This window comes from Macaca fascicularis, chromosome 3 (genome assembly GCF_037993035.2).
Source record: "Macaca fascicularis isolate 582-1 chromosome 3, T2T-MFA8v1.1".
Lineage (NCBI taxonomy): Eukaryota > Metazoa > Chordata > Mammalia > Primates > Cercopithecidae > Macaca > Macaca fascicularis.
Window position 1 is genome coordinate 36,072,103 of NC_088377.1, and position 14,333 is coordinate 36,086,435.

Sequence of the window (14,333 nt, forward strand, 5' to 3'; positions counted from 1 at the left end):
CCATCTCTACTAATAATACAAAAGTTAGCCATGCACGGTGGCGGGTGCCTGTAATCCCAGCTACTTGGGAGACTGAGGCAGGAGAATTGCTTGAACTCAGGAGGTGGAAGCTGAAGTGAGCTGAGATTGTGCCATTACACTCCAGCCTGGGCAACAGAGCAAGACTCCATCTCAAAATAAATAAATAAACAAAATAAAAAGGCACCTGGACTCTGTGCATCCCAAGGAGGGACCCCAGGACAGGGTCTCCTCATCTCGGCCCCTAGAGGCTGGAGGTTGCCCTGATGATATCACTGTGCTGAGGTTGGAGGCTCAGAGCTGTAACCACCCCCCCCACCATGCACCCCCTGCCTCCCCCATGCAGGCCTCTAGGACCCCACTTCCCAGCCTTGTACAACCCGAGCAGTCCCTGGACACTGGCTGGTGATGATGGTAGGCGGTTTCTCACCCCTTCCAAATCCCACCTTTCCCAGGCCCAGGGGTGCAGCCCCAAAGAGTGGGGAAGAAGGACACCCTTGCAGCCCCGTGCTTGTTCTTCAGAGTTCCTGGCACAACTCACAGCACCATGACCGAAGCCTGGCTCATGCAGTTCGGGTCCTGTGGAGGGCACGCCTGACCCACTTTCCTGCGGCAAGAAGCCCCAGGCCCCCTCCTGTAGCCGCTGTCTGCCCCGGCTCTGGGGGATGGCATCGCAACCTCAGCTAAGCCATGGTTCCCCCTGCCCTCAGAGCCCCACCAGCAGCCTCCAGGCAAGGTGGGGAATACAGATTCCCAGGCCTGGCCCAGCACGGCCGGAACTGCAGGGAGGGGCCTGCCCAGTCTTTCCTCCTCTGAGCACGCGGCGCCACCTGCTGGGCACTTGCGGTCCACACAGCAGCTCTCACCGCCACCCCAGCCCCTTCTCATCCTCCCTGCCTCATCCTGAACTCTGGCTTCTGGGACGGGAGCTGCCACCTGCTGCCCACTTGGCCTTGTGTGGGTATCCATGGGCTCCCTCTTTCCGAGAAGATTTCGGCTCACACTCCCAGATACTCCTCTTTCTTCTTTCTTCTTTCCTCCTTCTTCTCGAGACGGACTCTCGCTCTGTCACCCAGGCTAGAGTACAGTGGCACGATCTCGGCTCACTGCAACCTCTGCCTCCCAGATTCAAATGATTCTCCTGCCTCAGCCTGCCAAATAGCTGGGACTACAGGTGCCCGCCACCACACCCAGCTAATTTTTGTATTTTTAGTAGAAACGGGGTTTCCTCATGTTGGTCAGGCTGGTCTCAAACTCCTGACCTCAGGTGATCCATCTGCTTCGGCCTCCCAAAGTGCTGGGATGAACAGGCGTGAGCCCCATGCCCGGCTGCAGCACCCTCTTCTGCACTGCTCAGGGGTCTGTTCTTGGTGACCTTGGCGTCCCCTCCCTCCAAACACCCTCTCCCCCAGGCCCCCACTCATGGTCACTCTCCAGGCCTGGCCCTGCCCATGGCCTTACCCTCAGTCACCCCTGCCTCCCGCTCTGCCTTCACCTGCCTGTCCTGATGATCCCTTAATGATCTTCCCACCCTCCCCGTCTCCACCCTCCCACCCAAGCGTACCCTCACCTGGATGCAATCTCAGGGCCGAGCCTCCTGGGCTTGATCTTGCCTTCATCATCATCTCTTGGCAGGACCTGTCACCTGGCTGCAGCCAGTCCACTTTCTGTACCTAGGCAGCCGAACATAGCTGGAGAAAGGCCACTTCACCCTCTGTCTAGTCTCACTTGGAGTCCCAGACCATGGACCCCAGGGGGCCTCAGGGATCCCACCATTACTCTCCTGTGGCTCACCCTTCCTCCTCTCTCCTCAGCTCCCACCCCTTCCTGCCCACCTGGCTGCCTTCCTATTTCATGAGACCCTCCAAGACCCACCCACATGTCCCCACGGGGCCCTACTCCTGTCTGTAGCCAGCCTCCACTGTGTCCTGGGTCCAGCTCCTCTTGGCTACTCAAGAACATCGTGCCACTGATGACATTGCCTCTCTCCTCCCCTGCATTCATTTGCTGTCTACTGGATCAGTCTTACTAACCTTACAAACATGCCATTATTTCCCCATCTGAAAACACACACGTTGGCTGGGTGCAGCACTCTGGGAGGCCGAGGTAGGTGGATCACTTGAGGTCAGGAGTTTGAGACCAGCCTGGCCAACATGGTGAGACTCCATCTCTACTAAGAATATGAAAATTAGCCAGGCGTGATGGTGGGCGCCTGTAATCCCAGCTACTTGGGAGGCTGAGGCAGGTGAATCGCTTGAACTCAGGAGGTGGAGGTTGTAATGAGCTGAGATCAGGCCACTGCGCTCCAGCCTGGGCAACAGAGCCAGGAAAAAAAAAAAAAAAAAAAAAAAAGACTTGCCGTTGTGCCCATTCCTCCTCTCCCGTGCTGTCCTGGACCAGCTGGGAGGCTTCACCAGATGTGTGTTGTGCCCCAGGTGACTCAGGCTTTACCAGATGTGCAGGCCACATCCCAGTCCTCGCTGAGCTTGATCATCAGCAGCGTTTGGCGTGGTCCTCCATCCCTCCATGACATGCTGTCATGTGGCCTCCAGGACACCCGCTCTCCTGGGCTTCCTCTCAGCTCACCCCTTCCCCTCTCCTTTGCAGCTCCCTCTTTTCCCAGACTCTGTACACCGGGTGGGAGGGGGGCCCAGACCCAGTCTTTGGTCCTCTGTCTCCTCTTTGATACACACCCGCTTGGCGATTTTACCCAGGCTGGTGGCTTTAAACACTGTATCCATGCCAAAGACCCCAACTACCAAAGCATCTCCAGTGCAGTGCTCCCCTCAAACCCCAGAGAATGTACATCCCACCACCTCCCACACCCCTTGATGGCTAATAGGCTCAACATGCCCCAAACTGGACCCCTGACCTCCCCTGACCCAATCACGCGCTCTCCCCATCTTGATTTATGACAATACCCTACCCCCCGCCCCCAGCCAGTTGCTCGATCCAAGCCCCACACCCATGCCTAGCCTGCCAGGAGGTGCTGCTGGTGTTACCCTCCAGAACTCAGTCTCTTCTCACTCCCTGCACCCAGCCCGGCCACCATCAGCTCTCACCTGCCCCCCTGCAGCAGTCTGCTAATTGGTCTTCCACTTTTGCTCCGTCCCCTTCCCAATTCAGCAGCCAGGGCAATCCTATTAAAATGAATGTTAGGGCCCGGGTGCAGTGGCTCACGCCTGTGATCCCAGAGCTTTGGGAGACCAAGGCGGGCGGATCACTTGAGGTCAGGAGTTTGAGACCAGCCTGGCCAATATGGTGAAAGCCCGTTTCTACTGAAAATACAAAAATTAGCCAGGTGCAGTGGCAGGTGCCTATAATCCCAGCTTCTCAGGAGGCTGAGGCAGGAGAATTGCTTGAACTGGAAGGCGAAGGTTGCAGTGAGATCGCACCATTGCATGCCAGCCTGGGCATCGCAGTGAGACTCCATCTCAGAAAAAAAAAAAAGAAAAAAGAATGTTAGGTCATGACACTCTAATCATAGACCCTCCATGGCTCCCACCTCCCTCTGGTTCAATGTCAAAGTCTCTCCCACTTCCAGCCACCCAGTCTCGTCCTAGCTCCCTCCGCTCCGGCCAGCCTCACCTCCTGGCTTGAACACACCAGGCATGCATCTGCCTCTGGGCATTTGCACTGGCTGTTCTCTCTTCTGGAACCTGCTTTCCTCAGATAGCCTCAAAACTAAACCTGACTTCCCATGGTAGGCAGGATAATGGCTCCCAAAGTTGTCCACGTCCTCACCCCCAGACTTAGCATGGCAAAGCAAAGCGACTTTGGAAACACGAGTTAATTGTGGATCTTGAAATGGAAAGATGATTGGAAGTTACCCACGTGGGCCCAGTGTAAGCACAGGCAGGGGGGTTGGGGTCAGAGCCAGAGATGTTCTCTAGTGTTCTCTGCTGCTGGCTTTGAAGGTAGAGGAAGGGGCCACCAGCCAAGGAATGCGGGTGCCTCTAGAAGCTGGAAAGGGCAAGGAAATGAACTCTCCCCTGGACTCTCTCCCCTCAGAGCCTCCAGAAGGAACCAGCCCTGCCAATACCTTGGCTCTAGCACATAGACTTCCGGCCCACAGAACAGTAGGATCATGCGTTGTCTTAAGCCCACGGAGCTTGCTGTGCTTTGTGATAGCAGCAGTGGGGACCTCATGCGCTTCCTGGCCTCCAGCAGTCTCTCTTGGCTGCCATTTTCCAGGGAGGCTTTTCCTGACTGTTGGAAATTACACCTGGCCAGCCAACACCCCTGTCCCTGCCCTCCTGATCCCTCTACCACGATCGTTTTCCTGCAGCAAGTTCTCATGTGTTCCATCATCTGCTGGTTAATTTTGTCGTTTTTCTCCCACCAGAGCATCAGCTCTTTGAGGGCAGAGCCCTTTGTCCTTCGGTTCGTTGGGTGCACTCCAGTGCCCAGAACAGTGGTTGGACTTAGAAACACCAGCCGGGTGAGTGGATGAGTGGTATGCGCCAACCCCCACCAAACCCTCCCACCCCTATCCTGTTAGGAACACAGGTGTTGTTTTCTGCCTTTCCTGATAGAGAGACGGGGACGGAGATCTGAGAGTGGCTGCTGGTTCTTGCTCCAAGCCTGGAGTTCTCTCCTTTTGGGCTCCTAGCCTCAGATGTCCCTTATCACATGACTCCCAGAAGCCTTGAAACTCTGGCATCTCCACACTGGGGAGCTCAGCGGCCTTCCTTCACAGCCGGCCTGTCCTGGGGCCCACCCTGGAGCAGCCATGGTCAAATCCAAGCACACTGGGCAAAACTGCTGGTGTGTGCTGGTGGCAGGAGGAAGGGGCCCTGCCCAGCGGACCCTGCCCCCGCACCAGCCCACAAACACAGGTGCCCTGAGAGCTGGGAGCCAGAGAGAGCCCCAGCATCCTCTGCTGGGCCTAGTGGCTCCCTTGCCACCTGTGTTCCAAGCCTGTGCACCCAGGCATGGGAGACAAATGCTCTGCTGGTCAACAGGGGCGTCCCCCAACTCTGGGGGTCCTAACAGCGCCCTGTGAAGTAGGTGTGTTATCACAGGGTTATGTGCCTTTCCAAGCCTGCTTCTTAGCAGAAGCGTGGGGTGAGGGGGGTCCTTGAAACATGTGGGCCCTGTGCGGGCCTCCAGGAAGGGCGCCAGAGGACCCCCAGCCCAGGGAGCACAGGAATCCGCCGCGGTGCTGCTTCTGGAAGGACAGGGAGTGGTGGCACTGGGGGCTCAGGAAGAGCTCGGCCCCGAACCCATCATTGCTCCAACCTGGCCACTTGATCCCTCCATCATCCCTGCTCCCGGCCAGGCCCCCTCACCTCTCCTGAGGGCCAGTGGGGCCTCTGCACAGCGATCCCGGTCCCGGAGGGCCCCTGGCAGTGTGTGTCCGGACAGCAAAGTAAGGCTTTCACCACATGGATGGGATCAGCACTCCCAGCTCCAGACCCTCCGATCCATCGCTGCTCTGCACACGGACGCCCGGTCAGCAAGCGCCCTGAGCCTGCGAGACACCGCTCACCCAGCGAGCGTGGCCCTGTCCACTTGCTCCAAGCAGCTCCTCCTACTCCATCCCCGAGATCTCCTTCCCGGAGCCTTCGCCCACCTATAATTTTTTTTTTTTTTTTTTTTGAGACAGAGTCTCACTCTGTCGCCCAGGCTAGAGTGCAGTGGTGTGATCTCGGCTCACTGTAAGCTCTGCCTCCCGGGTTCACGCCATTCTCCTGCCTCAGCCTCCTGAGTAGCTGGGACTACAGGTGCCCACCACCACGCCCTGCTAATTTTTTGTCTTTTTAGTAGAGACGAGGTTTCACCATGTTAGCCAGGATGGTCTCCATCTCCTGACCTCGTGATCTACCCTCCTCGGCCTCCCAAAGTGCTGGGATTACAGGCGTGAGCCACCGCGCCCGGCCTCGCCCACCCATTTTGCAAGGCCCTCGCCCACTCACTCCAGAAGCCCTGCCCACCACATCCCTGGAGAGCCTGTCCCCGGCGCCCCGCCAAGTCACTCCGAGGCCCCGCCCACCCCTGGAAACCTGCCCACAACCCCGAGAGGCCCCGCCCACCCGTTCCTGGCGCCCCGCCCACAACCCCGAGAGGCCCCGCCCACCCCATCCCTGGAGAGCCCGTCCCCGGCGCCCCAACAAGTCACTCCGAGGCCCCGCCCACCCCTGGAAACTCGCCCACAACCCCGAGAGGCCCCGCCCACCCGTTCCCGGCGCCCAGCCCACCCCTCTGAGCTGACCTGGTCGGTCCCGCTCTCAGAGTTCCCCCGTACCCCCACTGCCCCTGCCTGGAGCCGCGAACTTCCTACCGTGGAGTGCCCAGCCAGGAGCCAGAGCAGCTCAGGAAGAGAGGCTTGTTTAAAATTTGTTTATTTTAAAACATGAAACCCAAGCTGAATAGAAACCACAGAAATTACATTGACGAGATTTTTAGTATTTGCCAAGAAAAATAAAGCCCCCAAAGAAATAAAAATCAGCCCCCAAACCCAGTTCTAAAAAAACAAAAAAACACAGCGACAGTACATACAGCCATGGCCCTACGGAGGCTGGAGGAGGGGGAAATGCAAAATGGTTCAGACCTCAGTTCCTGGATGTTAAATCACACTGGGGTGGGGGAGGTCAGATGCCCGGGCGGTGTGTGGGGCGGGGAGTAAACCGGGAGGCTGAGTCTTAAGATTATATATATATATTATATATAACAAATATGAAGTGGTTCAGTACACAACCATTATGGTTAAACACAAAACAAAGATCCCACAGGAGGGGCCCTGGTCCCCCGCCTGCCCCCATCTGAGGTTCTGGGGTCCAGGGCGCTGCCTCACCACCCCTCCCAGGGCTGGGCAGAGCTGGCCCCAGGGCAGGAGCAAATGGTGCTTGGAACTCAAATTGCATAGTGAGATGGGTGGGTGGGCAATGGGCCAGGGGCTGCTCCCAACCAGGCCCGTTCACTACCAAGCTTGCCATGACATGTGGAGGGCTCCTGGGGTAGTGGATGCCTGCTGAGGAGCCCCCTCGGTGAGGTAAGCCCATGGGCTCCTCCCTCTTCTCCCCAGGGCCACCCTGTCCTTCCAATGAAGCTGTGGGCCTGGGAGCTGCGAGACCCCCTGTGCAGGGTGAGAGTGGGACCCGGCCACGGCAGCAGGCACCAGCCAGATGCCCCCAGTAGGTGTGGTGAGGTCATGGGATGGAGTAGTTAGGAACAGGGCACTGAAAACTCAGAACAAAAGTACAACCAACGGCAGGCGCTCCCCTCCACCTACTGAGGTGGGGTTTGAACCCCTTTTGATTTTCCCCGTTTCCTTTCTTCAACCTCGGTGAGTAGAAAGTCACAGACGGGCACACACGCACACCATGGTCGGGAGTCCCGAGACAGCACGAGGCTGGAAGCCCCGGCCTCACCGCCTCTCGAGCTATGTCCATTCACCTGGCAGGCAGCCTCGCGGCCATGGACAGCATTTGTGCTTCTGAGCGGTCGCAGGGCGCTTGGCGGGCACCCAGGCCAGAGAGTGCCAGGGCCTCCCTCCCGGCCCTAGCTCTGGAGAGCTCCCCTGGCGAGTCAAGCCCAGAGGAAAGACTGGGCAGGTTGGCTGTGGTGGGGCCTCCGAGGGGGCTCAGAATGTCAGCCATGCGGGGCCTGAAACAGAGGCCCCTCCACTGAGGTTTGGTCACGTCTGGGAAGCTCAGACGCCCTGGCTTGGACTCCCCTCCCCACTCTGGCCTCCCACATCCCCATTTTTGGTCCCAAATACCAGCACAAAGAAAGGAGGGGTTCACAGAGGAAGGGCAGGGCAGAGCCTGGCCCCAGGGAAGGGATGAGGACATTTCCGGTCCAGGTAGCTGCCGGCTGCTCTGGGAGGAAGAGCCACGTGTCTGTAAACTGCTGGGGCTGGCGGCCTGTCCCCCTGCGGGGCCCGGCCTTGACCCCCGCACGCGGCCATCCAGCTGCCCTCTGGCTGCCCCTGGCCTTGGCACAGGCATCAAGCCTCGAGGGCTGGGCTGGTTGGGCCAGGGCTAGGGCCGGAAGGGGCAGCACGTCCGATCCTGATGTGGCGTGGCTCTGCCCTCCATGGCGGGAAGCACAGCAAACATCGTACACTAAAGCCAAAAGCACCGTAGGGAAGCCTCGCTCCCACTTCACCGGGAGGGAGACCGAGGCCACAGGACCTCAGTCCACAGCCTGCGGGAGGTTCATTCCCGAGGACAGTCCTCCTGGGGCAGCACCTGCCTGGGGAGGGGTGTCCAGGCCCTTGGGCTGCCTGTCGGTCTTTGGCACCCCCTGGAGCACCCCATGAAGAAACGCTACTGCAGCCTTGACTCCCAGCCAGCTGCTCCGGCCTCGGCTCCAGCCCGGACTTGGGCTCACGCTGCCGGCTCTGGGCCAGCCAGGGGCACCCGTGGAGGCTGGGGGGTGAGGTTAGTGGTTAGTCCCAAGAGGGGATGGCAGGGGCTGAGGGACGTTCACAGACGGCTCGGGTCCAGCCCCTCAGGCCGGGGTCCTGGGACGCTGTACCTGTCACGGATGGAAATGGAACCAAGAAGGGAGGGAAGGGGGTGCCAGCAGTCCCCCTCAGCCCGCAGCCCCGGCCTGCCCTAGAGATGACAAATGTGGTTAGTGCAAAGAATGAACCAGACACAGCTGCCCAGTCTCTGGGTGGGGGAAGGGGGTTTGGCACCAAGAAGGCAGCCAGCACTGGGTGGCGGGTGAACAGCCCGGGCTCCACGTGGCCCCTGCTGTCCATGGAGGGCTGGGGCCTCCGGCAGGGCGGGTGCTGAGGGAGAGAGTGAAGCTGAGGTGATGGAGAGAGGCCCTGCTGGAGGGGGCCTCTGGCAGCTGGCAGGAGGGGTGAGCCTGTGGGTGGGTGGGCTGCACGGGCAAGGAGGGCACTGCAGAGAGACAGGCACGCGGAGGGACCATGGGGGGACCGCAGGGCAGAGATGAGCAGGTGGCATGTGCCCATCCCTCAGTGGCCAGCAGGCGCCAACACAGAGCGGCCCCAGCCGTGCCTGTGAACTAAGAAGGGGTCCACAGAAGTGCCGGGCAGGAAGGAGAGCTGTGGAAGGAAGGGCCGGCGACAGCACAGGTTGGGTGCGGCCAGGACTTGTGGGTGCGGCGGCCATCTGCAGAGGGAGCGTGCCAGGATAGTAGGTGGCGTGCAGGGTTGGGGCATCGGCTGGCGGCAGCGTTCAGGTGTGACCCAAGTTGGCGGTACGGGCCCAGAGCCCCTGCGTCTCCACTGTGCCCCTGCGGGGAGGGGAGAGGAGGGCAAGCGGCCTGCAGACACGTCCGGGGTGGGCCTGGTGCAGTGTGCGAGGGTCCGGCGGGTGGCCCGGGTGGAAGCGGCAGTGCTGGCACGGGGAGGGGCAGTTGGCACGTGGGGTGGGTGGCTGCCGGGCGCCGTCTAGTGGCTGCCGCTGGAGTCGGGGCGAGGCTGGCTCGTGGCGAGGTATTTGGCTCTCATGCTGGAGGTGTACTGGAGGGAGACAAGGGGGAGGTGTCAGCAGGGCCCCTGCATGGCACACGCAGTCAGGGGTGTCTTCCGCGTGGTCCTCACTCGGCTGAGCCAGAAGCCCTGGGGGCAGAATGGGACAGCACAGGGTGCCCTGACAGAGCCTACAGGGAGGGGCTCAGGAGGGGCCGCGGGTTGGGGGGCCCTGTGCTCTGGGCCTGGCTGGGGCTGAGGGAGGGGCAGCCCCCAGACTCGCCAGGTTCAGGGCAGGGGATGTCTGCTCTGAGGAAGGGTGTACACACGGCCCCCCCCATGCCCACATCAGCGGCATTCGGGCGTCGGGCCAGGCAGAGCTCTGCCACCCCCAGAAGCCACAGCTCCACGGCCCTACCTGCACCCAACGTGCCCAGGACCTGAAGGACACAAACCAGCCACCCTTCAGGCCCAGGCCAAGGCCTCCTCCCAGCCCAGGGCCGGGTCCTCCTACAGCCAGGCCATAGCATGCAGGAGTACAGAGGCCCCAGCCTGAGGACATCCCCCGGACCACTCTGCCCCTTCACGCTATGGAAAGACAGCCCCCTAAGCCACACAGGAGGCTGGAACAATGCCACCCCCCACTCCCGTGGGGGACCCCACTGTGGGCTCCTGGAGGTCTTGGACTTAGGAACAGAGGCGGCCGCAGGGGGTGCTGCCGTGTGCCTGGCTCTGCAGCTGGCCTGCACGTCGTGGGCGCCCTCGTCCAGCCAGGAGTGTGAAGGTCTTGAGTGCACGTGTGTGTGCATGAGAGTGCATGTGTGTGCTCACAGAGAAACGCACACGCGCGAGGCATGTGCTGAGGCCAGACAGTGCAGTGGACCCACAGGCCTGACGCGGGTCAGGAGCCGGCGGTGGTGAGGAGACCTGGCAGGCCGGCTCCCATCCCAGGTGGGCTCCAGAACCCTAGGGCCCCAGGCCCATCCCCACAGTCCCCAGACTCAGACGCACAGTTTCCCAGGTCCCCGAGAGCCCTCCTGGGACACCTAGAAGGTTTCGAGCAGCCCGTGGGGACGCCACGGAAGGGGTGGGAGGAAAGAGCCACGGCCCAGAGCCTCGTCATTCCACGGACATGCAGCACAAGGCGGGGGGTGGGGTGGGATGGGATGGGGCACACGCCCAGACCCCTGAAGGAGCCCAAGCAGGCACCCACACCACCGTGGGACCAGCGGGAGAAGCTCGCGTGCTCCCCGGCACACGCCTGTCCGTGTACACACCCCTGATATGCAGTTGGTGCCTCCAGGGTAGGGCCTGCTGGCCACACGCCCACGGCCCTAGGCACATACAGGGGTCTGGGTGCATGGATTCCTCACTGGGAGGTGACAGAAGGGGCTGGGGCCACTTGGAGCTGGTGGCAGAGTCCCCAGAGGCCAAGCAGCTGGGCAGGGGGAGCCTGGAAGGGGACTTGCCAACCCCACTGTGAGGCTGGCAGACCCAGAGCCAGCATTAGAAGTCTCTGGCTGGGCTGCGGCGCTCAGAGCTGGCCCTGCCAACAGGAGCCAGACAGATGGAGCCCCAGCCCAGTGCCGACGGGAGGGCGGCAGTGAGTGCAGGGCAGAGGCGGGAGGCGCAGGCGGGTGGCCGTGCGGGGTGGGGGACCCGGTGGGTCAGTACCTGTCGCTCTGAGGGCACAGCTACCACAGCGTTCGGGCACTGTCCATGGGCTTAAACTGCCAGCCCGCGTGGCTGCCAGAGTCCAGGGCAGCCAGATAGCGCTAGGAGGGCCCAGGGTGGGTGGGGTGCAGGAGAGAGAGAGAGAGAGAGCGCGGCCTCAACGCCAGGGTGCGGGGCCGGGAGCGGGCTGTGGGCCATGTGATGGCAAGGACGAGGGCAGCCGAGCGGGACTGGGCCTGCACCTGGATGGCCTGAGGCTCACAGGGCTGGCCCCTCCCAGGCACCTCAGGCCCAGTTCTGTGCTACAGGGGACCACGACAGCAGCTCCGGGATGTGGATTTCTGAGCAAGGCAGCCTTCAGCCTCCCAAGTCCTGTCTGCCTCCTCCCCGGTCCCCCAGCTTTGCCACAAGCTCCTTCTCTTCGGCACCCTGTCCCCGCCTGCCTGTGTCTTACTCAGGAAGTCAGAGGGGACACCAGGCCTGGGCTGGAACAGCCATGGGTGGACACTCAGGAAAAGACTCAAGGAAGACAAAGAAAAGGAGGCAGAGTCAGGGCCCCGGGAACTGGAGCGGTGGCACCCCACAGGTCCAGAAGGCACAGAGAATGGTGGGTGAGGCCAGGGAGGGCCTGGTGCAGGGCCATGCCTATGAGCTGGGAGGGCCACAGTGGGGCCACACCTGCCCGCCCACCCTCTCTCCTTCCCCAAGAAAGGGCCTGAGAGCTGACCCACTGGGCGGCTGGCCCCGAGGCTGCCCACTCTGGCCCCAGGGCACTCCAAAGCCGGCCAGGAGGAGCTGGCAGGCCCACCCAGCCCTGTCTACTCAGGCCGGGCGCCCTGCAGAGGTGTCCCAGCTGGGAAGGGTCACCTAGGACCCCAGTGGTGGTGGCTCACAGCTGCCCCCAGAGCTTACACTAGCCGCACGTGCCACACCAGCCCACCGATGCAGTGGAACAGCGGATCCCCAAGGCTGAGCAGCCCCCCATCCACCCTCCTGCCCCAAGACTTACTGAGGGCGGCGGGGACTCGCGCCCAATGAGTGGGGTGTTCTCACAGCGGGGGTTCTGGAAATTAGCGTTCTGGCTCCTGAGGCATGAGGGGAGAGAGGCTGTGAGTGCCTGCTGGCCACGTGGTCCCAGCTCCAGGTCGGGGGGCTCATGGGTAGGCCGGCTGTGCCCACCCAGCTCTGCCTGGCACCCCCATCTTTGATCCTGACTTCCACAGGGATGGGCATATCCATTCCCACTGGGGGTCCGACGAACCCAGCACAGTAACAAAGGGTTCAGAGAGGGCCCACAGAGAGACCCCTGCCCACCTGGGCCCAGCCAGAGTTCACTCCCTCCGAGCCACCTGCCCACCATGTAGCTGGGCCCTGAGGTCCTTGGCCACAGAGTCCTTGTGCCCTGGACACGGAACCTCCATGTGACCACGTGGCCTCCCCATGGCCCCTGGACCGTGTTCACCTGGGGCAGGAGGCACTCAAGGCCAGGGCTCCCCAGCCCAGAGGCCACCCCTTCTCCAACCCCTTCCGGAACTCGAGCTAGCACCAGCCCGGATCCAGGCTCTCAGCTGCGATGTGTCTGCTGGCCCCAATAGGCCCCCCTCAACTCACATGTACTCAGTGACCGGGGCGTTGCTGACAGTGTGGGCCGCGGCCGGGATGCTGGTCTCACTGCCATAGCTGCTGCCACAGCTGTACAGGCTGGGCATGTGGACGCGGTAAAGGCTGTCGTGCGCCTGCCGTGGCCCTGGAGCGGCCTCCTCCTCCCCGTCCTCATCAGGGCCTCTGTGAGGAGGGACACGCAGCACAGGCTCAGGCCCCAGCAGGAAGGAGCTGGCCACAGACCCACAGGGGTCAACTCTGGTGCAGACAGACACTCCTGGTTCCAGTCCTGGCTCAGCCATGTGCATACTACATGTGGGACTATGGGCAGGTCACCCGGCTCTGCATCCAGCCCTGCCCTTGCAAGGTGGGGTGCTAAGAGACCGGTGTGGTCACCTGAGTGCCAGGCCCTGTACTGCGGCCTGTGCATGGCAAGGCTGGCTGGCCGCTTACTGAAAAAAGAGTGCAGGGTCCCTCCTGGGAGGGTACAGGAGGCTAGCGTGCCTCTTGAGGGCGCAGGAGGCTGGGGTGTCTCTTGGCTCTGCAGGATCCAACCACACCCTTGGGTGGCCTGAGCCAGGTTTCCCAGCCCTGCTGCCCTCTGGCTTTCTGTCTTCCACTCTACGCGAGCCTCTGGCACTCTGGAGCTCCTCCACGCCCCAGGAGGTCCCAGATGGGACCCAGGATAGGTTGCCTGGCAGCAAGCACTTCAGAAACAGGACAGTGGTAGCTTTTGGCTGCACAGGGGCCACCAGCCAAGCCCCTCACACGCAGTGGTTCATTGAGTGCCCACTCGACACTCCAGCTGAGTCCTCTTACAACTCCCTTTTTACAGTGAGGGAAACTGAGGCCCAGAGTGGTTAAGTGACTTGCCCACATCATACAATAGGCAAGGATAGAGACAGGATCTGAATCCAGCCATGTGGGTCCAGGGCTATGCTCTTATCTACTCCCCTATGTCTGCCATCTTTGTTGCCACTGACACCATCACCACCACCATCACCAACATCACCAACATCACCAATGCCATCACCATCACCATCATCATCATCACCATCACCACAACCACCACCACCATTACCATCACCATCACCACCACCACAACCACCATCACCATTACCATCACCACCAGCATCACCACTGCCATCACCATCATCACCATCATCACCACCACTGTCATCACCCATCACCATCACAACCACCATCACCACCACCATCACCACCACCACCATCATCATCACCATCATCACCAATATCACCACTGCCAACACCATTGTCATCACCACTGTCATCATCATCACCATCACCAACATCATCACCATCATCACCACCACCATCATGATCACCATCATCACCATCACCACCACCACCATCACCATTACCATCATCACCAACATCACCACTGCCATCACCATCACCACAACCACCATCACCATCACCACCACCATCACCATCATGATCACCATTACCATCATCACCAACATCACCAATGCCATCACCATCACCATTATCACCATCACCACCATCACAACCACCACCACCATTACCATCATCACCAACATCACCATTATCATCACCATCATCACCATCACAACCACCATCACCACCATCACCACCATCACCATCACCATCATCACTAATATCA

The 14,333-nt window shown here is 60.8% G+C and overlaps 1 protein-coding gene and 1 pseudogene across 4 annotated transcripts in view; both read right to left on the reverse strand.

Moving 5' to 3' along the window:
- Positions 1 to 6,346: 6,346 nt before the first annotated feature.
- On the reverse strand, positions 6,347 to 8,731 carry LOC141409979 (uncharacterized; annotated as a pseudogene).
- Positions 6,347 to 14,333, reverse strand: part of TTYH3 (tweety family member 3) — a 36,303-nt gene continuing 28,316 nt past the window's right edge. The window contains exons 12-15 of one of the 4 annotated variants that reach the window (XM_005549025.4): positions 12,698 to 12,871; positions 12,096 to 12,171; positions 11,087 to 11,187; positions 6,347 to 9,463 (exon numbers count right to left, since the gene is read on the reverse strand). In XM_005549025.4, the coding sequence (XP_005549082.1) occupies positions 11,107 to 11,187; positions 12,096 to 12,171; positions 12,698 to 12,871 (331 nt within the window). In that variant the 3' untranslated portion in view covers positions 6,347 to 9,463; positions 11,087 to 11,106. The remainder of the gene's footprint in view (positions 9,464 to 11,086; positions 11,188 to 12,095; positions 12,172 to 12,697; positions 12,872 to 14,333) is intronic. The other 3 variants (XM_005549026.4, XM_065541561.1, XM_045389767.2) reach the window with 3 other exon arrangements.